Consider the following 26,882-nt stretch of genomic DNA (forward strand, 5'->3'; position numbering starts at 1 on the left):
GATTCTACTGGTCTGTAAACACGTCGCCCTGCGAACAGCACTTCTTACTGTCTGTTAAGTCAAAAATAGCCTAACAGTTTTCAGTTTTTTATTGTGATTTACATTTGTATATTTGTCCATATCGGGATCCTGTAGGAATGGTGACTCCGGTTTCCAGAGAGCTGATTGGTCAGAAGGCGATACCCTGAACTGAAGCTGCTCCGGAGCAGGTTCCCGTGCAGCATCAGTTACCATGGTGATCTACCCCGGTTAGAAGTGAACCACCTTCGTGAGACCGAAAAGCCAGGGTTAAACCTGAGGTTACCTCGCTAACCCCAAATCCTGCTTTGTAGTACAGGCCTCAGACCGGCTTTTTACACTTTTCAGCCCGGGACCCAAATAAGAAATGAAATCTGTCATAGTGCGATCCAGCCTAGATCACTGCTCCACATTAATAATAATCTAATGTAACTTCTAGACACTACTGTTCCTCACTCAACAATGTGCCATTGAAGCCCAATCGACTGCAGGTTTTCATTTCAATTAAACACTACAGCAGAAACCCTGCAGGCTCATGGTTGAGAAGATGTTATATATTAAACTAGTTTTAGGTAGTATCATGATGGAAGTAGAGGTTTTGTTCAGATTCTGCGCCGATTTTGTTAATGAATTCCTCACAGCAGCCTGGGCAGTAACTCAGTATTGTCCTTTATCGTCTTTCAATAGAATCATTGTGATGAAAAACTGATATAAAGTTATCATGATGCACAATTCTGCTGTATAAAGTACTGATAAAAAGCAAATGAGATCTGAAACAAATTAGGGAAATATATTTGAAAATTACAATTTTATCTACGTTATACTTTATATTGCCATGCAGTTCAATGCAATGAACATGAATTAGATTATTTAACGTGGGATTTTGCATGTTAGCAGTTACTGTTTATATACTGATATTGAAAAGTATAAAACTGGAAACTTCACCACCAGCAACTCTAAACAGAACAATACAACTTACATTTGTATGTTAAATAACTGAGATCAGTGAGTCACGTCCATATCACATGGAAGGAAAGCAAAAACACAAAGACGATTATAAAGTGAAGATAAATAGGAATTCATTTATTGTGTTTCTCCAACTTCACTCCATGACCTAAGGCAGCATAAATGGCACCTTCCATCCTTCCTTCCTTCCATCCATCCATCCTTCCTTCCTTCCTTCCACTCACAACAACCAGGCAAACAACGACACACATTCAGAATACAGTTTTCCATGTAAAATAAAAAAGTTTTAAAAAAAAACGAGGTTGGAGTTGCTGCATGGAAGAGTTTTGTGCGTAGAAGCAACAGTTGAATATACGAATGTAACATAAAGTGATGGCAACCGTGAAACAGTGACACAGTAACAGTGACACAGTAACAGTGACACAGTAACGTGTGAGGTTTCTACCAGTAAGAGGATGAGAAACTAAACTCTTCCTCCATTTTCCTCCTTTACCAGTCAAATGAGAAGTGAGAAGAACCTCTGACCGACGGCTGCAAACTTGCCAGCCGCAGTAAAATATGTTTATTTCCCGCCGTGGTTCCAGCTGTCAGAGAGTAGTAAATAAAATGTAAATTAATAAAAAGCCTCTCCTCTGTAAACCACAGGAATCAGAAATAAACAGGAAGATAAACAGCATGCAGGTTATGTAACGGTACACAGTGCAATATAAAAAAAAGAGTGTACACTATAATATTAAAGCAAATCTGTCATTCTTCTAAACCAATGGACGCAAACGTGTGCACATACACATGCATACACACACACACGCATACACACACACACACACACCCTCTGGGACAGACAGTGTAAGGCTTTGGCAGGCAGTAGGAGTGTGAAGCAGCCTCTGGGCTCTCAGTGCTCCACTGTCTGGTTAAAGTGTCTCTTCCCATCCAGATACAGCATCGACTCTGTCAACACAAAACATCACAATAATAAACACAATAATAAACTGTAATTAAACTCTAAATTAAACAATAAACTCTATCACAGTGTCAGATAGCAGCAGTGGTTCTCAACTTGGGGATCATGATGTTTTATGGCAAACATTTTCATCCCATACATTTTATGGATTTTATTTCTAAAGTGAGAATTCATCATCATGTCTGTATACTTTATAACAGATGCCTTCTCTTGCAAAATAATGAATATTTGCAGCCTCCAGTCCAGTGGTTCTCAACCTTTTTTGGCTTGTGACTCCTTAAAATTAACTCTCGCCCCTCTGTAACAGGCTGCACATGCAGAGTGGAGAATAGTTCACCCAAAAATGTATTTTCCGGGTGTCCTGGTGGCTCCGTGGTCTAAGGCTGGTAGCATGTAAACGTAACGTCCTGGGTTTGAATCCGGGACCCGGGACCTTTGTCGTATGTCATCTCCCTTTCTCTCCCAGTCTGTCCTGTCTTTCTCTACTTTGTACTGTCTAATAAAAAGGTGAAAATGCCCCAAAATTAAAAAACGATTTTCCCTTTTCAGGTTGTTTCATTTGATTATCAGGGGAGATCTAGAGACTGAAAACTATTCTGTATTTCACAAGAAAAAAAGCAAACATGATAGAAAAATCAGAAAAATGACACCATTACTGTACATTTGTTTAGTATAAATGTGTTGTTTTTTTTCATGTCCCATAAATCATCTCACAACCCCCCCCAAAATGATCACACGACTCCCCGGGGCTTCCCAACCCCCAGTTTGAGAACCACTGCTCTAGGCCACTTTCAATAATCGATGTGTGTGATGCTGCAGTGACATCACGTGTGGGCGGGGCTAACCTCCGTAGGTCTTTGGGACGATGTTGGGGACGTCTCTGTCGGAGGCGAAGGTGAAGTGGAAGACGTTGGTGGTGTTGTGCTGCCGGGTCAGAGGGTCGAACACCTCGGTGTGAACTCTGACCTGGATGTGCTTCCCCTCCGTGTAACACACCTGACACACACACACACACACACACAGTAACATGAAGCCCAGGCAGGGTGTGTGTGATATCTGGGTCAAGTCATTGAGACACACACATGCACGCACGCACACACACACACGCAGCATGTCTATCTCATCCCACAGACACCGGACACCTTGCATTGCACCCAAACTTACACCCCAAATACACTTAAAACCCTAACACACTTAAACTTACACCCCAAACACACCCAAACTTACACCCCAAACACACCCAAACTTACACCCCAAACACACTTAAATTTACACTGCAAACACACCCAAACTTACACCCCAAATACACTTAAAACCCTAACACACTTAAACTTACACCCCAAACACACCCAAACTTACACCCCAAACACACCCAAACTTACACCCCAAACACACTTAAATTTACACCGCAAACACACCCAAACTTACACCCCAAACACACTTAAAACCCTAACACACTTAAACTTACACCCCAAACACACCCAAACTTACACCCCAAACACACTTAAATTTACACCCCAAACACACTTAAACTTACACCCCAAACACACCTATACTTACACCCCAAACACACCTATACTTACACCCCAAACACACCCAAATTTACACCCCAAACACACCCAAATTTACACCTCAAACACACCTATACTTACACTCCAAACACACCTATAGTTACACCCCAAACACACCTATACTTACACCCCAAACACACCTATACTTACACCCCAAACACACCTATACTTACACCCCAAACACACTTAAACTTACACCCCAAACACACTTAAATTTACACCCCAAACACACCCAAATTTACACCCCAAACACACCCAAATTTACACCTCAAACACACCTATACTTACACTCCAAACACACCTATACTTACACCCCAAACACACCTATACTTACACCCCAAACACACCTATACTTACACCCCAAACACACCTATACTTACACCCCAAACACACCCAAATTTACACCCCAAACACACCCAAATTTACACCTCAAACACACCTATACTTACACCCCAAACACACCTATACTTACACCCCAAACACACCTATACTTACACCCCAAACACACTTAAACTTACACCCCAAACACACCTATACTTACACCCCAAACACACCTATACTTACACCCCAAACACACCCATACTTACACCCCAAACACACCCCTATACTTCTGCCCCCGTCTGCCCCCCCCGACACACACACACACACACACACACACACACACACACACACACACACACCCTCTGACCTGTGATGAGAGCAGCAGCAGGGAGCCAATCTCCACAGGTTTCTGGAACATGATGTCATCAACAGCGACCAGGGTGGGGCGACATCCTCTGCAACACAGCAGGGAGACATGTTGGATCCAGGGAAGCCAACACACACTTTGAAATGTCACATCACTATTAAGTAAAGTCCTTGGCCAAAATATTAAGATTTTACTCTTCTTTGGGTCAAGCAAATCTGTTTTTCTGATTGCACTTTGATTCAAGTTACACTAAAGAAATGAAAAATGACCACAGCAGCTGATTGGAGAAATAACACTAGAGTTTATCTGAAGCTGATTCTCTATTTTGTGACCTTTTCATGTCATATTTACTGTGGTCAGTTTGCATGATGCTCAAACTCACGTGTGTGCCTGACCTTTAACCAGAACATCATATGGTCTAGATGATCATGCTATTTTGCTGCTTGCGTGCAAGACAAGAGGAAGTTGTGCGTCAGCAAGATATTCTGTATGTGCTACATGAAACACTTTATAGTTTCTGATCCCATTTTTCTTCTTCAAAAGAACAAAAGATGGCTGTTTGATAGACAAAAAGCTAAAATGGTGGTATTTAAAAAGATACCTGAGCTGTTATTGGTACTGAAGTCAACATTTTGCCAAACATACAGGCCTTCATGTCTCTCTCTCTCTCTCTCTAACATAGTCTCTCACCCATAGGAGCAGGCGTTGGCCCAGCCGAGCTCGTAGGCTTTCCTCATCAGGAAACCTCCGAAGATCCTGTTGAAGATATTCCTCTCCTGGAGAAACACACACCGGCTGGATCAGGGTTCGACTGATATGGGTTTTTGAAGGCTGATACAGATACTGATCGTTTTGTATTGAGGCTGCTGATATATTGTTACATGTTTCCATTTTCAAGCCCAAAAAATTACAAGGATTGAGTGTTTTCCTCCACAATGTTCTTCTTGTCAGGGTGGAAAAGCCTCTGAAGCAGCATTTAGTCCATCATGGGACACTAAAACTCTCCACTGAAACCAAATTGATGAAATCCTTTTAGTGTCAGCAGCTCTTTAAGGCAGAGTGACATCACACCTGTTCAATGGTACAGAAACTCTGGGAGACATTACTGCCTTTAAATGAAGAATCAATTTACAAAAAAACATAACTGAACAATAAAATAACAAATTTAAATTTTCATCTCTTTCCTCGTTTTCTCCTCCCAGCCTTTCCTCCCTCTCACCTGCGGATGGCAGATCTCCAGTCCTTTGATCTTGGCGTCTTCCATCCACACCGAGTTTGGAGGCAGAACTCTGCTGTGGAAACTAACTGTCCTGGAACACACACACACACACACACACCAGCGTGTTAAAGACACACTCCATCTCCTGCAGCTCCTAAGATCTATACCTCATCTTGTACTTGCACCTGTACTCTGTAAGTGAGTGTGAGTGTGTGTGTGTGTATGTGTGTGTGTGCGCGCACATACCCTATCCTAAGATTTTGCTGAAGTGTCCCTACTTACTCAAGTAATTTGTTCTTGAATGTTAAATTGTGCTACTAGTGAAACTCGCTGGTACATAAGGAGACATTTTGACTTAGTAAATTGAGCGTCTGTTCTTTGTACCATTTCCATTTATATTACAACTGTATTGAAACCTTTTACACAAATGATCCTCACAATTATCCCATATGTGCCGACGACCCTGGATAATGGCTTGATAATGGAGGATATAAAACGGTATATTTCTGATTTTTAAAGTATCGTGTGGTGTTAAAAGAAGCCATTTACAGCAATCCAGTGTTGAAGCTGCTCTAGCAAACTTTGCACACTGGCAGCGGGAGGCAACTGTTTGAATTCTGAGGACTTCAATACCCAGAAATCCTGTAATGTGATATCGGTAAACTAAATTTCTTCTTCTTCTACATCTTCTTTGCTGCTCATTCTGCTGTTTAAGAGACAATTTGTATTTGCTAAAGTTTTGATTCATCACTTCTTGTTGGTGGAAGATTTCCTGCCAGCAACCATAACACCAGAGTTTCATCTTCATCTAGGCAAACAGGGCAAATCTACATCATCATGGGACGCTCTTCTCTGTTGCAGCCCCACATTGTGATTCAGGCTGATAAAACAGGTGGATTTATACGTAGCAAAATCTGGCCTAGTGCAGCTTTAAAGTTGACAGTATCTCAGTCATACTTTGAGTCCAGAGTGTTGAGGAACAGGCTGTGTACGATCTTCCTCTCGTCGGCGGTAGGAGCCACCTTCAGTAGAGACGCAGTGCTCATCCCCACACGACGGGACTTATTGGCTGGAGACGGCACACACACACACACACACACACACACACACATGAGAGGAAAAGAAGGGATAAAGTTGCCATGAAAAGGACAGAAACACAGATGACATAATCTAGACACTGTGTCCAAAAAATAAAAACAAAATCCACTAGACTTAAAATTGAAGCGTTGAAGACGTCCTGTGGATTTTGTTTTTATTTACTACCTGGATGACTGTAATGAACCTACACAGACATAATCTAGACATTGTTTACATCGTCATCTCTTACTTTCTCCTTCCTGGAATAGTTTCTCCTCTTCCGGCCCTTCTGGCTTCAGCGGATTCACAAACGCTGCCCTGGAATAAAACACATACATGAACATGAAGGAGGTGAAGGTCTGGACTGGGTGGACTGATGGGTGAATCAACAGATACACACACACACACCCACACACACTCTGCTGTGTATCCTACCTCTTGTTTTCTGGGTCTCTGGCCACCATGACAAATGTAGCATCCAGAACTGGACTGTAGGCTCCATCGTGGTACTGAGAAAACACACAGAGTCACATCAGTCACGTTGTTTAGTCTCCATCTTTGTTGCTCAGCCTCATCGCTGTGGTGTTTCTGCACTGCACTTCCCACAGATCACCTGTCAATCAAACAGTGTGGGCGGAGCTTGGATTTTCTGTTGATGCAGTTTGAGTTTCTTCTTTTCTTTGTCTGTTCAGTCATGGTGGCTATCACTGCTCATGCTAACTACCCAGTTCTTCTTCTTCTGTTTATTCCAAACAAACAAACTGGAAATGTAAACTTGTGTGTGTAAGTAAGCAGGTCAGAGTGCCTACCTGAGACATGTGCATCTTGGCTTCAATAGAGGTCCTTCCCACCCACGTCACATGACCAGTGAACTTGATGTCGCAGTCTGGATAGATGATGTGCTTCCTCATGTCTGTCTCACAAACAAAAAAGTACACATTTTCATACCAACATGAACAAGGCTATATAGCTTGGGACTAATTTGTGGGACTGTAGCTCTAATGACTATGATGTCTGGGACTTGAGCATAACTTCTAAGAGAGAAGCATTTGAATCCAAGGCTGCGTTCACACCAAGCGTGTTTGGAGCTGTTTACTGTTTACAAATTCTGGAGTGTTTCCTCCTTTAGCTCGGTTTGTCCGGGTGAGAACGGTGACCTTTGAACTCTGGCGGCACCAAATAACGCCACCGAGAGTCTCAGTCCTCTAACAAGAGAACTGCGGTGCGGTTCGTTAGGAGTGAGAATGTAATTCGAACCAGCTACAGCAAGGGATTATGGGTAGAAAGAGACGGATGTTGACATCTGATAACCAGCAGTTCCTCATGCTTGGAAATCCGAGCAGAACAAAATGAACTGAGGTCAAACTCAGAGTCAAGATGAGGTGAAATGTCTAGGCCAAAGAGCACATTTCTCAACTCCTTGAAACGATACACAAGAATAGTGTCGTACCATCATGCTTAGCTGAAGTTACAGGGACTGAAAACAGATTTGTTTTGACTCCACCTATGCGGCCAAATCTCTAACGTGGCGTTACTGAAACGCTGTCCAATAAACAAGCTGCTTGTGAGTCCATGTGACTTTTTCTTTTGCTAGAAAAATGCAACAAATTAAACTTTTCCCACTGTGGTTCAGAGCAAAGAAAACAAACTGTAAGTGTGATCGCACCCTAAACACTTTATTGGCCCTTCTGTTGTGCCACCTGAGAGTCTTACCTATCTTGTCCACCAGGGCGGTGACAATGGACAGAGGAGACCTGGGCAGAGCCTCATTATGGGTGTGAGAGTAAGAGATGAGGACTGAGGAGGGAGACCGGGAAAGAAAAAGGAATTAAGTTTACTAATTTACTAAGAGAACACATATTCACCAAGTACAGCTATCAACAACAGGTTCGATGTATGTTCAGCGTGTTACATGATATTATACAAACTTACAGTACAGCCGTATTAATTTGGTTATGCAAACATTATGCAGAAAACATCAAGTGCAGGAAATGACATGGATGGTTGTTTATGTGCAAACTTGGCTGTTAGGAGACAAAGTTACCAGCCACAGCCAAAACTGACCAGGATTTGGCTGGTGGTCTGTGTTAAAGTCCCTGCATCAATATTATGTAACATGTATAGTATAATGTGATACCTGCTAAACTGTCCAGGTCCTCCAGGATTCTTCCAAACCTGAAAAGAGGCAGATGATCAATTAGAGCCACTGAACATAGTGTATCCTAAAGTGTTAGCATGGAGCCTACCATCACTCAACATAGTGTATGCTAAAGTGTTAGCATGGAGCCTACCATCACTCAACATAGTGTATGCTAAAGTGTTAGCATGGAGCCTACCATCACTCAACATAGTGTATGCTAAAGTGTTAGCATGGAGCCTACCATCACTCAACATAGTGTATGCTAAAGTGTTAGCATGGAGCCTACCATCACTCAACATAGTGTATGCTAAAGTGTTAGCATGGAGCCTACCATCACTCAACATAGTGTATGCTAAAGTGTTAGCATGGAGCCTACCATCACTCAACATAGTGTATGCTAAAGTGTTAGCATGGAGCACCTGAGCCAATGATCTACCGGGGACACATGGATGATTTTGGTGTCTTTGTTCTCATCACTTAACAGGTTTCCAAAGGGACAATCTCCCAAAAACTCAGTGTCCTCCTTCACCCTACACATCGGGGGGTGTTGTGGTGTTGTTGCGTACCTGACAGTGTTGTGGTAGGTGAGGTATTTCTCTCTGAGCTGCGGCTCGGAGCCCAGAGGGAGGTGGACCTCCAGGAAACTGTCCTTCATCCTCCTGGCTGGCAGATCGCTCTGAGAGTTGGCTAGCATGGACGACAGCGACACGCGCTCTGCTAACGCCTGCTGGTGGTCACTGGAGGGAGAGAGGGAGAGGGAGAGGGAGAGAGAGAGAGAGAGAGAGAGAGAGAGCACGCTATTAGAGATGTTGTAAATCCCCAGTAAACTCTCTGCACCATTTTAAGCTAGAGAACTCGATACGTTTTCCTTCCTCCCTCCTTCCCTCCACTTCACCTCTCTCCCTCTCAGACCCCCAACATTTGATAGTCGTGCCACGTTCATGTCATATCGGATGTACCGTAAAAACAAGCTGCCGACTGGGAAAAAAACGTTATTCCCACTTTGAGTCGTGAATTATGGAAATGTGTCAACACAGGTGGCAAACATGGCAGCAAATCCACCAATGCCGGCAGTCTACGGCAATAAAAATCCAAATTATCAGTTTCATTCACACTAAAACAACCAACTCTACTTACATAAAGAAAGCAATATCTGCTGTAGTTTAATGATTGATTTTAAATTTCTAAATAAAAGTGATTTTGGATGCGAGCGTTCCGACAAGTTAAAGATGTCATGTTGTTCTTTCACCTCATCTGATATGACATGATTGTGGCATCGGGCCATTACCGTTTTCAGCGGCAGCCATGTTTGCACCACAGTCCTGCCCCAGGGCTGTATGTGAGTAATTTGGGATTGATTGGCGGTAGACCCAACTACAGATTTCTACATGGTTAAAACACTATTCATTAAATTGTCATTCAATTTTAACCCGCGGACACACAACAAACACCAGCCCATCATGTGAAGGTGAAAAGTTGGAAGAGCCCACAGCTGAAGTTAAAAAGTGTTTATGTAATGTGAGATGTGCTGCCAGTGGATGATAACATGCAGCGTGCCTCGTCCTGCTGCAGAGGGATGACACTCCCTCCCTCTGCAGATGGGCGGCACCGCCAGGACAAACCACATCACTGCTTCATATTTCCAATTAACTCAACTGTCATATAGTAGCTTGTTATTTACATCTGGAAACTACAGTCCTAACGACATTTATATAATCCTCATAATGAAGTTCAGGAAGGTCACGTTTGTCGATCATGGTCCTGGAGCCAGTTGCATAGAGTTAGAGTGAAACTTTTAATCAGAGCTGCTGCAGCCATCTGAATTTACCTCTTGAATAAAAACACTTATTAGCGACTAATCTAAAACCGACCTACATACTCAAACAGGCTCTGAATTGTGGGTAAAACGAGACCCTCGAAAGGAAAAAAGTGTCCGCTTTTAGTAACAGCTATCCGAATGGGTGCACTAATGCAAATAACAAAATAAAGCTTTGAAACTGCAGAATAAATTGTTTGTCATGCACAGAAGGGCTAGTCCAAGAGTTTTCATTGTCTTCAGAGGAATGAGCTGCAATTTGGACTCAGCAGGGGAAAACAGCTGGTGAATTCCAGCTAGCTAGATCTATAAATAACTTATAAAGCAGCTTAATGTTAGCTTTCTGCACAACTACAAAAAAGTGTATCTAAATGTCATAAACGCTGGCTAATACTACATCTTGTATGGCTTGTATGTACAGTTGGCTAGTCTTTCTGGCTCTAAGTAAGTCCAACTTCATTTTTATATCCAGTAGCTCCATATGTAAACACAGACGGTTCAGTACCTCCAGTTAGTGGAAGCTCCCACAATCTTCCTCAGCCTGTTGCGCACTGGAAAACAGAAAAGAAACAATCAGACAGTGTGTGTGTGTGTGTGTGTGTGTGTGAAAGCACTGAATGTTCATGGTTGCATGTTTCATACTGTCTCTCTCAGAACAGCAGCAAACCGCTGCCGTCTTCCTCGTTGTGTGACGGGTGTGTGTGTGTGCCTTTCTCTCCGGTTATGTAACAAAAACAGACAGTTAACAGTTAATTATCATTTTGGATTTGTCAACTGAAGCCTTGACATGAATAAACATATCGATTAAGCCAGTTTCATAATTTTATGACCGCTTAATGTGTTTGCAGTTTGCAGTACAGTCAATAAAAATCATTTGGAGGGTGAATATGTAATGGAACCCAAAAGTACACAACTTCTGGAAATATAGAACTACAAAAATCTTTGTTTTTTGGATAATGAGAGTTGAAAACATCACTCATCTGAAAATTCACGTTCTACTAATATGGAGTTATATGCACAATGTGTTTTTGACTTGCTGTTTGCCTCAACAGAAGGCTGCAGCTCAGTAATGTGCTTACTGTGAGACAATATAAAACAACAGAGAGAAAAGAAAGGGAGAAGCGTGGAGAAAGAGAGAGAGAGAGAGAGAGAGAGAGAGAGAGATCAGTCAAACGGAGACAATTATCATGTGGGAACAAGCAGTACCAAAACACTGCAGCTCGGCGCCGCAGGGAGCGAGAGAGAAAAAATAAAAAAGTTAGTAGATATCATCAGAAAATGCTGCAGCTCTACTGTGGAGAGTGAAGGGAGAGAGAATCCAGCCCAGCTTAAGTCTGAATCCACCAAAAGGCAATAGACGTACAGTAAAATCTAGTCTACTGTACACAGGACAACGTGCGTGTCTGGAGAGAGAGAGAGTGTTTAGCTAAAGGGTGACGACATGCAGCAGAAATTAATGGTGAATTATGTGCAAATTAGGAGAGAGAATCAGGAGTAAACTAAGTGTTAAAGAGTAGTTAGGATTGGTCTTGGTTTACCAACACACACCATTGGACACATGTAAATGCGCATCTCCTGTGGAGAAACAGAATGTGATCAGGGGTGAAAGGTCAGGGGACGAGACTGGGCGGAGGGAGAGAAGTTGGTTCACACAGAGATTCAAGTCTGTTCCCAAGTTATTCTAGACACGTTTATGGCTTCAACTGCTGAAAATGTTTCACTGGACAACTAATTTCACATGATTCCACTGGCTGATATTATATTGTCATTTCCTCTGGATTTTCCCAAAACATGAAGAAGGCTGAATAAAACACTGTAAGTAACTTGAAAACAGGATACAAAGAGGTTAGTTTACATAATAACCTCAAAAGGCTGTGACAAAACTTCTAAAAAATTAAGTCCAAGGTACTCACATGCAGTGTAGAGTTAAAAAAGCCTATATTTCATTAAGGCTCAGACATTAACCCCTCGCACCCTGAGCTTCCCCTTAAATTTCCCCTTAAGTAGCTTCAAAATTAGAAAAAGCATCCATATTCTGTATCTGCTCGTTCCAACGCTTCACTGAAGCTACAGCTGCTGATACTGAGTGAAATATTCAAACCCAAGGTGCCATTGTTTTATGGCTGCACCATTATATCAAATGGAAAAAAATCTAGATGTCTTGTGCATCATTTTGTACACATTTCCCTGTAATCCAGCCTGACATATTTGGTGTCTCTGGAAACCTTGGGATCTGGACTAGGATTTTAAATAAAGTTCTGTGGGTTTGAACAAAGCTTGGCTGCAAAACGTGTTAAAATCCTTCTTACTGCGACCTACGTGTTGCAGCTACCAAAGCCTTCATCAGGGTGTCACACATGTACGTATATCATAAACACATACATGTCTGTATGTTAAGGGCTTTTTAACTCTACACTCCTGAGCGCCTGGGACTTCTTAATCTTTTTGAACACTCTGATCCGTTCCCAGACAGTACCAGTGGAGGAAGTACAAAATACTCCTTCACTTTGTTTTTGTTTTGGTGAGAAAAACTCTTTTGAAGATACGAGCCCCCTGAGAACACACTGGAGGGCCGATGTCCCGCTGAACTGACTGCAGTCAAGTCATGTCTACAGCTGTGTCTGATCAAAGACTGTTACAGCCGTGATGACGCTCTGCTGTCTGTGATCAAAACAGGCCTGTAAACACAGCAGATGATGGTGGACTTCACCCCAACGGCCTCAAGATGTCACTGTTACTCATCTGCAGTTACAATCTACTGTGGTACTTGTAGTTCAAAGTCTCAGGCTGGGATTTACCAAGGTGACCTTTGTACAACTGTACTTGCTGATGATGGAGATCAAGCGCTCCATTTCTGACATCAACAAAATTGAGTGCTGTAAGTGCCTTTTCTTTGCATATATATATATTGTTTTTTATATAACCAAGGATATATCCCCTTTTTTCTTTACATCCATTTGCTTTTTATCATACATTTTACATACATTTATTTACATACATTTGTTTTTATATACCTAAGGGGGAAAGCGTCATATCAGAACCTGGTTTTGACCAACTGCTGCACGGCAAATTGTCAAAAATATCCTCCAGTGCCTTAAATCGACGTGTGTTCGGACACAAGATGTGCCAGGAAATACAGATGAATAACAACATCATCCATCTTGAGGCCATCCAGGTTAAACTGGTGGAGTTACAGAATAGGGTTTGTCCTGTCGCCTCCATCACAGCCTGATGCTGCATTCAAGTCACATGGGAATAAATAACTATTGGAACAAGCTGACAGCTCAAAACACCAATTTAGAAGTGTTCACACATTCAGTCTCATTTAAAACCATCGAAGATGACTGAAGTCGTCTGTAGACAAGTTTTGGTTGCTCCTGATCAGCTGACATACACTTAGTGAACGAGAAGTGAGTTCATGTTTTACAGCGTACAAAACATTGCAAAGTCAACTACATTTTAAGAGTTTTTTTGTCACAATAAATGTGAAACTTGCATTGGAGACAGTGTGCAGGAGCTTTGTGATCATAAAATGATTATGTCATGAGAATTGTTCATTTTGATTGTTTTATTTTAAATGCATATGTCATTCCCTACACTTGTCTACAGGTATTTCCTTGCTGTGACCTCAGAATTCAGGTCAGTCAGCTCCAACGCCAAACACCAAATTTCCAACTAGTGTTTACAACCTGAAAAGCAGGAAGCTCATACAGTATTTGAATACAGCATACCAGGTCTGGAGCTGTCAATCAAGTCATATTTGTTCTCAGTACTGCAGGTGTGAGCTGCCCATCCCATGCAGCTTGCCAGTGGGTGAACTTGTGCCAGAATACTTTTTCATCTAACTATCGATCAAGTCAAACAGGAAGTGACGCTTCATCCTTACCCTCAGCCATGTCCGGCGCGCTGCCCTGCGGAGACACACCACCTGCACCTGCGCAGAACGCCCTGGTCGTCAAGGACGCAGTGGACCGTAGCAACAGGAACCTGCCAGGAAAAACTGATGGCATTATGGCCAAGGAGTCCGCTTACATCCTATACTCCTAATTATAGCTGTTAATTACAGCTGTCTGAAGGCATCCTGAGTGTCTGAACCCTGCCCCGCTTCCCCACATCCAACAGCTGACAGAGGAGTGGAGCTTTAGACAGACAGACCGTCACAGCACGAGAAGCTACAGCGTTACCGTTACCGGCCAGTTCGGTTTTACTCGGCGGCTTTTGTTGTTGAGGAAACATTTCCTCCATGTTGCTCAATTTGAAGCCGACACACCCCTTATGTATACAATCCCCACCCTGCTGGGGCCTGGCTAACATGTCCAGGCGGCGCTAATTTCTTCACCCATATAGCACAGAACCATACAACAGCTATACAGACAAAATACTAAGACAAATCATCTGTGAGACTGGCACAGTTGGTCAAAACAACTGACAGGACTGCCTAGAATTCCTAGCTTTAGCTGACTCGCAAACTTGCTACTAGCTAGCGTTGCTAGTTAGCAAGTCCAGCATCCTGCAGCAGCTTCAACATCTAAATCATGTTAAAATTCATCACACTGACCTCGGTGAGAGCATGTTGTGTGTTGGGTGTTAGCGACAGAGGCTCGGGGGAGCAGAGGAAGCGAGCGACTGATGAAAGAAGAGAGAAGCGGTGAAGGAATCACAGATTTTCTCGGCAGAGCGGTGCCAAGGTGCCAGCAGCAGCAGCAGACTCGGTTGCTTCCGCGTTGCTCTTTCGCCCCGCCCCTATCACATTACGTCGATAGATGAAAACAGAGGGTGCACTCGATTAAGGGCTCTCGATACCCTGCCGAATACATGACGGGCGGGCACGGGCATGGGCAGTGTTGGAGTGCAAACAGCAGCGGGCAAAACATACATGCAAAGTGAGTCTCTCTATCAGGGCGTATTTACATCATTTATGCAAATAAATTAAATGGGAAATAAAAACTGACTGACAACATTTGATTCAGTATCAACTAAACGGCTTACATTTTCTCAGCGTATAACACAACACATATTTTTGCCTGCTATTTGCCACAGTTCATAGTGTTGTGTGAAGTACTTTTCCTTAAGTAAACAAAGCATTACCTTGTACATAAGGACTTCTCTGGTGCATATTTTTGATAGACCTATTTACAGCTGTTAATGCATTGTTTAGATATGTAATAATGTATCCACTGCTTGGTCTAAAACTGGGCTAAACAGAGCCAAAAAGATCTTGAGAGACGTTGCAATGAGTGCTAGTGCTTGACTTGAGACTGACTTGGGACTCCAGCAAAGTTGACCCGGTCTCACCTCTGCCGGGTATGTTAGCTGGCTAGGTGACTGCTTTTCAAACACTGACATTTCTGAAACAACCAGTTTGACCATAACCACACAACCAGTTTAACCATAATGGGATAGCAGCTGATTCCATAATTAATCCGTATGATGTGCAGTGTGCCGTGGCAGAAGGCCATGGTATGTGCAGAAAGTGTCTAGGCGTGCAGAGCAAGGAGGCGCAGACGTGGATTGCCATCATCAACAAAAACAAAGATCTTATGACAGAGAACTTGGTCAGGTGGGCGTTCCTTCGCCTCAATTGGTTATAAAAACACTGGAGAGCTGCCCTGATTGGTTAGAAATTGGAGAGTCGTGTCTACCGCCCAGCCCCCCCGCGAGCCCGCTATAAAAGCGACGATGTAAACAAAAGAGCAGTCAGTTGAGCTGAAGCGACCCAAGCGGGCTCTGCAACTGAATGTGCTTGTCTCAAAAAACGCGTCAGGACCAGAGGCTGACTGTGGGAGAAAAGCCACTTTGAAGCGAATGAAGAAGTATCTATTCCTTCACTTCACATACCGAGGACTTCTGAGAAAAGGAAAAAAGAGTAAAAGAAGAAAATGGAGTATAAATTGCGAAAAGCAGAACCTAGAGACGTGCCTGATATATTACGACTAGTAAAGGTAGGCCTGATATATTACGGCTAGTAAAGGTAGGCCTAGACCCAGTAATGGACCCAATATCTTGTTATAAACCGTTCATATATTGTTTAGAAGTGAATGCAGCGTTTTTAATCCCGTTTAATTTGACATTAATCGCTGAAAGTAAGCAGCCTAAGAGGTCGCCTAGCTCGTCCTTTCCATGAACTTGAACTCTATTGTTTACAACGGTTTGTTCGACGACGTCAAGAGATAAAGCTAGACGACGCCTTTTAAACGTTGAATCCCAGACGGTAGTGGTGATAAATTGGCAGTTGAAAATGTCCGGAGGATGTCCGAGTGTGAGATCAGTCTCGGGCGCCTTTGTTTGCAGCCTAACGGCTCACTTCCTGGATGATGCATGACTTCCAAATATGGCCAGAGCAGACATCTGGCTCCTTATTATTCTGTCCGTTTCTATAGGCTGCTGATGGAAAAAGGTTATTTACGTAGCAATACTCAACGATGTCAGATGGGTGATGTGATTTAAATGCTTGGTAAATATATAAACCGATCAAAAAAGTGTTGTTTCTTTCTTTGTTATCTCAGGAACTTGCAAAATATGAGGACATGGAGGATCAGGTGGCGCTGACTGAAAAAGGCGAGGCTTATGTTTTGGCTGGTTCTTCATCTGCCTTCATACAGAGAGCACACACACACACATGCTTCATAAAGTGTGTTAAAACTTGTTGTTGCAGAGCTCCTTGAGGATGGATTTGGTGAAACTCCGTTTTACCACTGCATCCTGGCAGAGATCCAAGGAGAGCCGAGCAGTGATGGTATGACACGTTTCCTCACGTTTGCAAAGTTTTGTAATGCATTGCAGCATACACACACACACACACACACACCACACACACGCAATAACACAACTTACAGAGAACACGGCATCATCAGTGTGTCATACTCAGTATATACAGAGAGGAACCTATGCCTCGAGGCGTCTCATTTTTTTTTTCACTATCTTGTCTCCCAGCACAACATTTGAATATTTTAGTGCTTCAACGCCGCCTCCATGAACATGTGATGCCGTTTGTTTCCTACCTGCTCAAACTGAGATTGGTTTCCCAACTGGCTTGCGGTGTGCGCTTCCTGTTTATAAATGAAGCGTAGATATTATCAGGAAACTAAAAGCCTGTCACGGCTTGTTGCAGAAGAATCAGACATCTCTCAAATCTACTGTGTACATCACATATTGATTTGATTGATTTTTCACTTTTTTCTTATCTGTACCTTTACATTTATACCTCATGGCAAAGTAACTGAAAGCATTCAACACTGCATTCTCTTACATTACTGATACCAGTTTGGATGAGGCAACTAGCAGCAGCCGTTTGAACAGCGCAGCTCGCCTGACTTCCCGTGTCTCCCTCAGGTCCAAAGGTGATTGGTTTTGCCATGTACTACTTCACCTACGACCCCTGGGTCGGCAAGCAGCTCCACCTGGAGGACTTCTTTGTGATGGAGGAGTACAGGGGTGAGGAACCCCCCCCCCCCCCCTTCTCCTGACCCCTTCACCCCCCTACACCTGACCCGTCGTCTAAATCCAGTTTCCTTCTTAGCTGCTCCTTTTATTAAAGAGTAACGTCACACTAAAACACTTTTTTGAGTTGTAAACTGGTATTTAGATACTATGTAGTTATGCAATACAACAACGCCGGTCATATTGTCAACATTTGAGCACTAATGTGCCAGTGCCAAATTATTTCACTAATCCTGAGTATTTCTCTCAGTAAACCTCCAATGGTTAAAATGAGCAGCCGGTGTTCAGGGACAGTTGTCCTAAGATATGTCATTTGGTAAAAAATGTTCCCACCCCCAGTGTAAAGGCAGATTTGAGACACTCCGCTCCTCTTCTCACCAACCTGACCCAACCCCAAACCCCCCTCCTCTCCCCACTCTTCACACTCTGGCTTGCATTTTTTAAAACCACGCAGTAGGCGGAGAGAAGCTCAAACTGGTTGCAGAATTCCTCTTTAACAAGCCCTCTCTCCTCTCTTCCCTCCATCCAGGTAATGGCATCGGTTCGGAGATCCTGAAGCAGCTCAGTGATGTGAGTATCTGAGTTAATATCGCAGTACGGTGGCTCTAGAAAGTGTCGGGGCAAAAGAAACCCTAGTCAGGAATAATGTGTTCACGTCATAATCAAAGAACGGGATGGCGTCTCGTTGCTACAACTTGGAAGCGTTCACATGGAATTTAACATTGACCATAAACGGCAGCAGTACTGACAACAGTGGATTCACTGCTGTTTACCGCCTTTGTTGACACTCTCCCGCAATTTGTGACGCCAAGCAGGAGAAATCGGCTACAAAACATCCGGTCCTTCTGTAATTACCTCTAGCAGGCTGAAGCGAGCGGGTTTCTCCCAGTCGGCAGCTCGTATTTACACTAAATCTGACATGACATGAACGCAGCATAACATCAGATTGGGTAGCAGCTTTGCAGACAAGGGAATTTGTTTTGGAGGCGGTGAAGAGCAAAGAAACCACATGATTGTTATTGTCAAGTCAACTTTATTTTTATAGCACTTAAAGAACACAAAACCAGTGTGTACCGAAGTGCTGTTCAAAATAAAGGGGGAAAAGGAAGCAAAGCATGCGGCACCAATAGCAAAATGAAGTTGTAAAGGAAATGTGAGCATCCATGGATAACAGCAGAAATAAGAGCAAGAGAGCCTGAAACGATGTCGACACAGTGAAAGGCCAAGGAATTAAAATCTGCTTATTTGAGATGAGATTTAAAGATTGTGACTGATTTGGCGAAGGCTGTTCCACACGTCTGTGATGCCTGCTCTCCCTGCCGAGGAGACGTACTTACTTTTCTTTTTTCTCTCTCTCCACCTTACCTGCTGTCCTCCCTCTTCCAGCTGGCGATGAAGACTCACTGCAGAAGCATGCAGTTCATCGTTGCGGAGAATAACGAGCCGTCCATCAACTTCTACAAGCGCCGCGGCGCTGAAGACCTCTCTCAGGAGGAGGGCTGGAGGCTCTACAGGTTCGACAAGGACAGCCTCAGCAAGATGGCCGCTCCCACTGAGGAATGAGCTGGCGGAGGTCCAGCGGAGAGGAGAGGTGGAAATGTGAGAGTCTGACCTGAGTCATAGACAGAGTTTGGCCGTGGCTTTTGTCCAACAAGGCACATTCCTGATGCTCTTTAATGGCGTCGCCGCTCTAAATAGCAGCCATGTTGGCACCGGCAGGATTAATGACGACCTGCCGATCTCAAGCTTTGACCATTTATTGTGAGTTTGAAACCAGATTGCTGAGTGGCAGCCGGCTCAGGAACCAGTCAGCCTCTCTGTGTTTATGACTCTGTGACTCCTCAGCCTTCCTCTCCTGTCAAACGAGTGTTGAAACTGACTTACAGTCGCTCGGCTTTAAAAGGGGCATTAACTCTCCTAGTAGTGATTCTCTGTAGTTCAGAGTCTTAGCATTGTGTTCACTGTAAGCCTCTCTCTTGTAGTTGCTTTTTTCTCTTCTGTTTGTCAGAAGTCACCACACAGATACACTGTCTAACTGACAGCTAACTGACTCGTTTATTTTCTCATCGGTGTTGATTAAGCAAAGCGTGTGAGTTATTATGTTAAGTGTGCTAATAAAGGATAAATCAAACCGATCTGCCGCAGCTGTCTTTGTCCTGTGTGTCTGGTGTGAGTCTGTGTTTACCAAGCTGGAGGATGAGCCTGCGCTTGCCAGCCTGTATCTCTCCACATGACTCTCACATGCCAATACTCCTTTTCCTCTTGGGGTTTTTTTTTTCAAGTCGGTGACGTCTGCTACCAGAGAATTCAACAACAGCCTCGCTTTCCTCCACTTCATCTCATATCTTCCCATAATGCAGTACAAACGCTGCTAAATTTACTGCAGTGCATGGGAATAACAAACACTGACCCAGCCTTTTCTTTGAAATACAGCGGCTCCTTTCTCTCAGTTTGAAACACATGAAACTCGTCCCCTCAAGGCGACCATTGTTTGTGTTTACATGAGGGAAGAGCGTGTTGTCAACCTCTGGACACAGTTATGATACTGTGGCCGTTTTATAGATTCAAAGACGGTGTTAAGGAATATTTGGAGATGTTTACCTTACAAAAAAGTCACATGAAAAGTCGTGAATTCAAAGCACGTGCATGTCGGACACGTGTGAATGTGAAATTCACATACGAATTTCCCCTAGGGGATGAGTAAAGCGCGGTCTTATAAATTTCCCTGTGAATCGTCTCTTTGCATGTGAAATTAAGGGTTCACATGTGAAACAAATTTTGTCTTATGTAACAGGAGGGGAAAAAAAATTCACATGGGGGGGGGGGGAATACACCACCAATGAATTTAAATTTTCACATCTGAAGTAAAAAACTGTCGCGGTGAATAAAAAAAAATGGTTCACATATGGAAAGCAACACATGTGCTTTGAATTCACATGTGGGGTTTTTCACATTCACACACATCCAAAATACTCCAGACAAAAACAACGATCAAACGAAGAGAAGAGGAGTGTCCGCTCTGTGTGGCTGAAACGTTACGGTTACAGTTTACTTCAATAAATTTCACTTTTTGGCAGCGTTGAACAAGTGGGCGGAGAGAGCGTTATTATTCAGTGTTCACAGTTATGAGAGATTATGATGACGATTTAACAACAACAACAACAACAAAACCTCCAAACATACATCAGTGACCTTTGATCTTGTCCTGGGCCTGGATGTTATTAGACTGACTGGTTAAATATTCACCAGTCTCCAGATGGGGGTGAAGCGTTGGATTTGGATTTTCTTTGGATTTGATTTGAAGACACTGTAAAACAAAGTGATCAAACAAAAGGTACAATACTGAAAACACAGAGTGTCACATTACAATGAATTTCAGTATCATAGTATCCAATATCTCATCCAGAATTCAGAATAAATAAGGATTTTTACTTTTGTGTTGTTATTTTTGAACCCCCCCCCCCCCCCCCAAAAAAAAGCAAAAAAAAACAACAACAAAAAAAACACGTTTGAAAGTTTGGGATTCTTCTCCTGGCACTTACAGTGTCCTTTTTAAAAAGAAAAACTAATTTACATATTTTTTATTAATTAAGTTTTCTCATTCATTCAGATCTTTTTGGGCCTGCTTCAGTGTAGGAGGGAGGGGCGGGGCCGGGGGGGGGGGCGCTGTGACAGGTGATTGACAGGTCGATCACATCAGTTCTCCACCAATGAAAACTCACCTTGCCTTATGACTATAGCTTGTAAAATGACATGTAGCTAATTAGTTATGTCTGCGTTCATTTATCCCTTTTCGCTTTAAAAACTTTTTTTTTGCTTTCAAACCTTTTTTTCAGTTTCAGAACTTTTTTTCACTTTCAAAATAAAAATGCAAAAGTAACTCCATAAATTACCAATAATTGCTTTAAAATGAGTTTGTCTGTATAGTTGATTGATAATTGCCTTTATCGTAGAGAACTGGTGATGACGCTCCACACTTAAAAGCCGCTCAGGGATGTTCCTGTTCAGCCAAAACACGAGCACACTCATGACCTGCACACACACACACACACACACACACACACACACACAACCCTAACCCTAACCTTAACCTTAACCTAACCCTAACCTTAACCTTAACCTTAACCTTAACCTTAACCTTAACCACTGACCCAAAAATCAGCTTTTTACCAATTGGGGACACGGCTTTTGTCCCCAATTGCACAAGCCGTCCCCAATCAACTGGTCTTAAGTCTGGTGTGTGTCCCTGAAAGTGACTTAAGTCATACCCACATACATGGACACACATACACACACACACACACAAACACACACTCATACAGCAACATAAATAAAACAGGACCCCAGGCAACAGCGCTCAGTAAGAAAAATAACCTGCAGATATGCTGCTGTTCCCATAGTTAACAATGAAGGTGTGAAAAGGATTTTGACACCGATATTTTTAGACTGAAGTCGCCAATAGCCAATATTTTGCAATATCTTTAGATTTGACCATTTTTATGCCATAAATATCAAGTATTCAGTGTTTCCACCAAGGATTTTCTTCTTGTCAGGATGGAAAAGCCTCTGAAGCAGCATTCAGACCATCATGGGACACTAAAACTCTCCACTGAAACCAGACTGATGAAATACTACTTTGTATGTTAAACATTATCCCACAGTTCTTAAGACAGTTCCTACAGAAATAGACCTATACGTCATCTCTCTCTCTCTCTTTGGGGTGAGAGGTCACAGGTCTTATCAGGTCAGGTGAGCGGCTGTTATCACTTTGAATTCCTGTGGCTCTGGGAATGAAACTCTCTCTCTCTCTCTCTCTCTCTCTCTCTCTCTCTCTCTCTCCCAGTCTTTCCTGTCTCTCTCTACTCTGAATTGTCTAATAAAGGCGGAAATGCCAAAAACAAATACTGAGTCGCAGAAGACGACTCTTTGTGCAGCAAAGGAGAAGTAAGCACAGGCTGCACAGTAACTCTACACCTGCCATTATTATTAGTGTTGACAGCAGACAGACCTGCCTGCTCCCCACCAGGCGACTCAGACAGAGGGAAGGAAACAAGAACACATAGAAATATAGCAAAGAGGTTTGGTCCACCATTTAAAACAAATGACACCCACTCTTCCATATTGACTGCAGGCATGAAAGTGAAGCTCATTATGGGTCAGTGTTGAAGTTAGAAGTCATTTTAAGACATTTGCTTATAAAATAGCTCATTTTTTTGACGATAGAATCATTAGTTTTTCAAATATTTAATGATAAATTCCAGGTAGCAACATTTTTCCAAAGTGGATATATGGCATTCTGGAATGAAACCCTTCAGACGCAGGTGAGATTTTACTCCCAGGTGTAAACGAAGCCTCGGTGATCAGAGTGTGACCTCATCTCCTCTGAGCAGACTCTGTTATGCACCGACAAGTCTGAGCAGAGCGGACAGGCAAAAAAGGACACCACAGAAGAAGAAACCCTGGTGAAATCCTTGTCAAACGGCTGCTGTATCAACGCAAATCTCAATTCCAGGGTTTTCCTAAGGATGTGATATTGATGGATTTGGGTGCTGCATACTTTAACACATAAATCAAATACTGTCATGTCCAGCCGTTCATTTTCAAAAAAACTTCAAGGCTTTATTTTAGTTTAGAAGAGAGTTGGTTAGAGGCAGAGTGTTGAAGTGTTTTGGAAAGGAGAGAAAGCAGCTTTGCAGCTGCTTTGAGTCAGCAGTTTTTTTTTTAAACCTAATCATCTCTCCTGGCTTCCCCTGACCCACTTCCTCTTTTTTTCAGGTTTCTGTCTTTATTATTTCCTGTCATGTTTTCCCCCGCTCTGCCTGTCACCGTCTGCCTGGTCTTTTCACCCAATCAGCTGTTTTCTTTCTGTCTCCTAATGTGGAAAACTAGCAGCAAAGGGCATCTCCTCCATTACCAGCCTTGTAGAATTAAAACTATACAGCTGTGTGAAATGACAGAGTCCATGCCCGCACATGGTTTAAACACCAGCTCTGTGAATTACACACCACAGACATGCGTCAAACTTCAGCCTGTTATTTGCGTATAAATTAAACGATGCAGTTATATTCCAGGCTATACTGGGATAATCCACAGCTAAAGTTAAAAACTGGGCTTGTTATGTAATGTTTGTTTCCTTGCCAGTGGATCCTAAAATGTAGAATGTCTCATCCTGGCAGCGGTGTTGTATCAAGTCACCCAACCCCGAGTCCAAGTCGAGACCTGAGTCCGAGTCACCGTGTTCATGTCCGAGTCGAGTCTCAAGTCCTCAGCAGTCAAGTCCAAAGTCTGAATAAATGAAATCCACATCTGTCTCATTTAAAGCTCGTTCACTGGTCATACTCTTCATTCAAATAAAAGTGTTCAAACTGAAGGCTTCTGAAATAGATTTGGGTTTTGAAGTAAAAAAAAATGAAAATTAGAACATCAAAGCTATTGTATTTCAACAGTGTATGTACTACAGGTTTTTGTAATTACAAAAACAACAGATTTTCCCATACAGATTTATATGTGGCAGCCCACAACAATCATTTCCCAAACTGGACTTGGTCTATCTATGATTTATTAAAAGATGCACAACATGCTTTTTTCACCTGATCTCCAGTAAAACGATTGGCTGCTTCATGCGTTCCAATGCACTTTTCTTCCTTCCAGTGGATGTTGAAGAGTTTGATTCAGAGATCCTGTGTAGGCAAATCTACATCTCTGTTCATCCAGAGGAAATGAAAAAACTCATTATCAGTTTTGCATTTAGAAAGGCATTTATATAGGCTGTTTATTACTTACTTGCTTACTTTCTGTTTTGGACTTGAATCAGACTCTATTCGTTCAGGACTCGGTCTTGTCTTGGTCTCTATCCTCTTTTGACTCAGTCTTGACCCGAACTTGATTGGACCTTGTCTTGGACTCGATCGTGTCGGTCTCGACTACACCCTGGACTCTACAGTACTACAGCAGCCCCTCTGTTTACATCCAACACCTGTTCGCTGTACAGAAGGGAGGCAGCAACATGGCCGCCATCAGACAACTGGAGAAACACCTGACAAATATTTCTAACTCCCTCCAGAATCACACAGTAGCCTGCTGGATGTATTTTACAGCTGTAAATTTGATAAAATCGTGATGAATCGTGAGCGTCTTCATGGTGAAATTCAGGAAGGTCGTCACGTCTGCCATCTAGTTTCACGCTGAGTCATGAAGCCTCGGCTGCAGGAGAAGAAAAACATCATCTGTGGATCTGAAACTGAACAAAGTCAAAACATGTTTCCATATCCTGATACATTTTAACTCTGACGCTTCAGTACTTTCGGTCAGTGGAAGCTCCCCCACTTACTGTCAGCCTGTTGGACACGAAAACACAGCAGAAACAATGAAACTCACTGTGTGCGTGTGTGTGTGTGTGTGTGTGTGAGAAAGTGTGTGTGTGGTGACAGCTCTGAACAGAATGTGCTATACATGGCTGCTTGTTTCATGTTGCCTCTCACACAACAGCAGTAAACCACAGGCTCCTTCTGTGTGTTCTGGGTGTGCAGCCTGCATGCTTTTCACAAAATGATTTTAAAAGTGTAAATGCAAAGTTTTACTTCACCCGTTGTGGGTCAAAATGAATAAGCAAGGATGGGAAACCAGAAAGACCGAAGATTTTAAACCACCTCTGCTGGTCTGCAGTCAGTCAAAACCGTTACTTGTGAATGTCATTTCAGTTGAAAGTACGCAAACTGTACTTCCTTTAAATATGAAGATGCACAACTTTCAAACATGTTATTTTTAGATAATGAGATTTGAAAAAAGGGCTTATCTAAATAATTATTGTTTGTGCTCATTTGGTATTGTTTGTAATACAAAGATTTGAATAAAAACTTGACTGAAAAAAGCGCTAATCTTTAATAATATTAAAGGTCCCATATCATGTAAAGCAGGACTCCCCTTGCCTCTGTGATGATAAAGGAGTTGGATGGTCTATCTAAACATGGTGAAAGTATCAAAACGCACGGTCGCCAACTAAATCCACACAATCCATATTAGAAAAGCGAGCCTCTAAACGAGCCGTTTGGACTTCCGTAACTTTGTGGCGTCACAAAGGTTCGCTCATTATCATTTCTGTAAGAAATAATAGACTAACAAAGTGTTTTTTTCAAAGCGGTCGAGCGGTCGTCATCGTTTATTACCGGAGAGTTTTCCCTACCTGTAGCCGCCGGGCCGCGGCGTCTCACGTTTCGCTCTCGAAACGGTTAGCCAATCGGAACAGAGGGGTCGTTAATATTAATGAGCCTTAAAGACACGCCGACAGAAACAGCCTGTTCTTGGTAAGTGCAGTCCCTTCCCCTTCAGGTCACTAACCCAACCTTAACTCCTATAGGCCTAGAAGCTGGAAAAGGGGATATTCCCTGAGTTCCCCCAAGAGAGAGGGCTAGTAGTTTTACTTTGCTAGATTTATGACCTATCCTTGTATCTAGACTTTATTTTAGCCAACCAAGTTTAAAGTACAGGTCACCCTGGCAAGAGCAAACTATTACCCCTGAAAAAGTGTCAGTAGACTTACCTTTTGTGGTCCCAGGCTCAGAGAAAAGGAAAAATAAAAACTAGACTTGGCACTCGGAGAGCGCAGAGCTCCGCCAAGGTCCGTGCTATTATTGCTTGTTCGTGAGTCGGATCCGGATCCGCTCCAAAATTTAATGGGTTCTTCCTTGGCCCATGCTACACCCTTCCACGAAGTTTCATGAAAATCGGGCCAGACAAACAGGAGGTAATAAAAGAACGGTGCAGTCTTGGCTTTGTCTTTCTGAGTTTTTATTAAAGCTAAGTTCACTACACAACAATCCCTTTCAGAGGGTTCAGCTGTCTGTCTATCTGCAAGAGAAGAAGAAGACTCTAAAAAATTCTAACAGCAGCAGCAACAGGCTGGATATATACACGACTACAGTCATAGGCGGTTCTTCATTTCTTTTGTCACTTGTTCTTGAGTTATAAGCTTTGTTATTCTCTGCCT

General features: G+C 42.8%; 2 protein-coding genes across 4 annotated transcripts in view; one reads left to right on the top strand and one right to left on the bottom strand.

The window, feature by feature from the left end:
* Window positions 1–1,080: 1,080 nt before the first annotated feature.
* Window positions 1,081–15,148, bottom strand: acot9.1 (acyl-CoA thioesterase 9, tandem duplicate 1). Of its 2 annotated transcripts, XM_071904398.2 has the most exons (16): window positions 15,015–15,148; window positions 14,343–14,443; window positions 12,005–12,031; window positions 10,962–11,007; window positions 9,207–9,377; window positions 8,638–8,675; window positions 8,214–8,297; window positions 7,310–7,413; window positions 6,936–7,009; window positions 6,751–6,818; window positions 6,381–6,492; window positions 5,424–5,514; window positions 4,895–4,980; window positions 4,205–4,292; window positions 2,791–2,941; window positions 1,081–1,932 (listed from the first exon to the last, which is right to left on the bottom strand). In XM_071904398.2, the coding sequence occupies exons 1-16, from the start codon at window positions 15,026–15,028 to the stop codon at window positions 1,877–1,879; spliced, it is 1,311 nt and encodes a 436-aa protein (XP_071760499.1). In that variant the 5' UTR covers window positions 15,029–15,148; the 3' UTR covers window positions 1,081–1,876. The 2 variants fall into 2 exon arrangements, with proteins under 2 accessions (XP_071760499.1, XP_071760500.1); XM_071904399.2 differs by lacking the exon at window positions 12,005–12,031.
* A 1,019-nt stretch (window positions 15,149–16,167) lies between these two features.
* The window catches only part of LOC139915702 (diamine acetyltransferase 1-like), a 52,473-nt gene continuing 41,758 nt past the window's right edge, over window positions 16,168–26,882 (top strand). Inside the window, exons 1-6 of one of the 2 annotated variants that reach the window (XR_013507934.1) lie at window positions 16,168–16,398; window positions 16,963–17,014; window positions 17,112–17,192; window positions 17,789–17,890; window positions 18,426–18,466; window positions 19,283–19,949. Coding sequence is in view for 1 of the 2 variants with exons in the window: in XM_071904386.2 (XP_071760487.1) it covers window positions 16,336–16,398; window positions 16,963–17,014; window positions 17,112–17,192; window positions 17,789–17,890; window positions 18,426–18,466; window positions 19,283–19,459 (516 nt within the window). In the remaining variant the exon portion in view is untranslated. Of the gene's footprint in view, window positions 16,399–16,962; window positions 17,015–17,111; window positions 17,193–17,788; window positions 17,891–18,425; window positions 18,467–19,282; window positions 20,032–26,882 lie in introns of those variants that run through there. The other variant, XM_071904386.2, reaches the window with a different exon arrangement.

This window comes from Centroberyx gerrardi, chromosome 22 (genome assembly GCF_048128805.1).
Source record: "Centroberyx gerrardi isolate f3 chromosome 22, fCenGer3.hap1.cur.20231027, whole genome shotgun sequence".
Classification (NCBI taxonomy): Eukaryota; Metazoa; Chordata; class Actinopteri; order Beryciformes; family Berycidae; genus Centroberyx; species Centroberyx gerrardi.

Coding starts and splice junctions, on each gene's coding strand:
- acot9.1 (XM_071904398.2), bottom strand. Junction 6,819..6,935: donor AGAGACCCAGAAAACAAGAG/GTAGGATACACA, acceptor GTTTTATTCCAG/GGCAGCGTTTGTGAATCCGC. Junction 6,493..6,750: donor ACTATTCCAGGAAGGAGAAA/GTAAGAGATGAC, acceptor TGCCGTCTCCAG/CCAATAAGTCCCGTCGTGTG.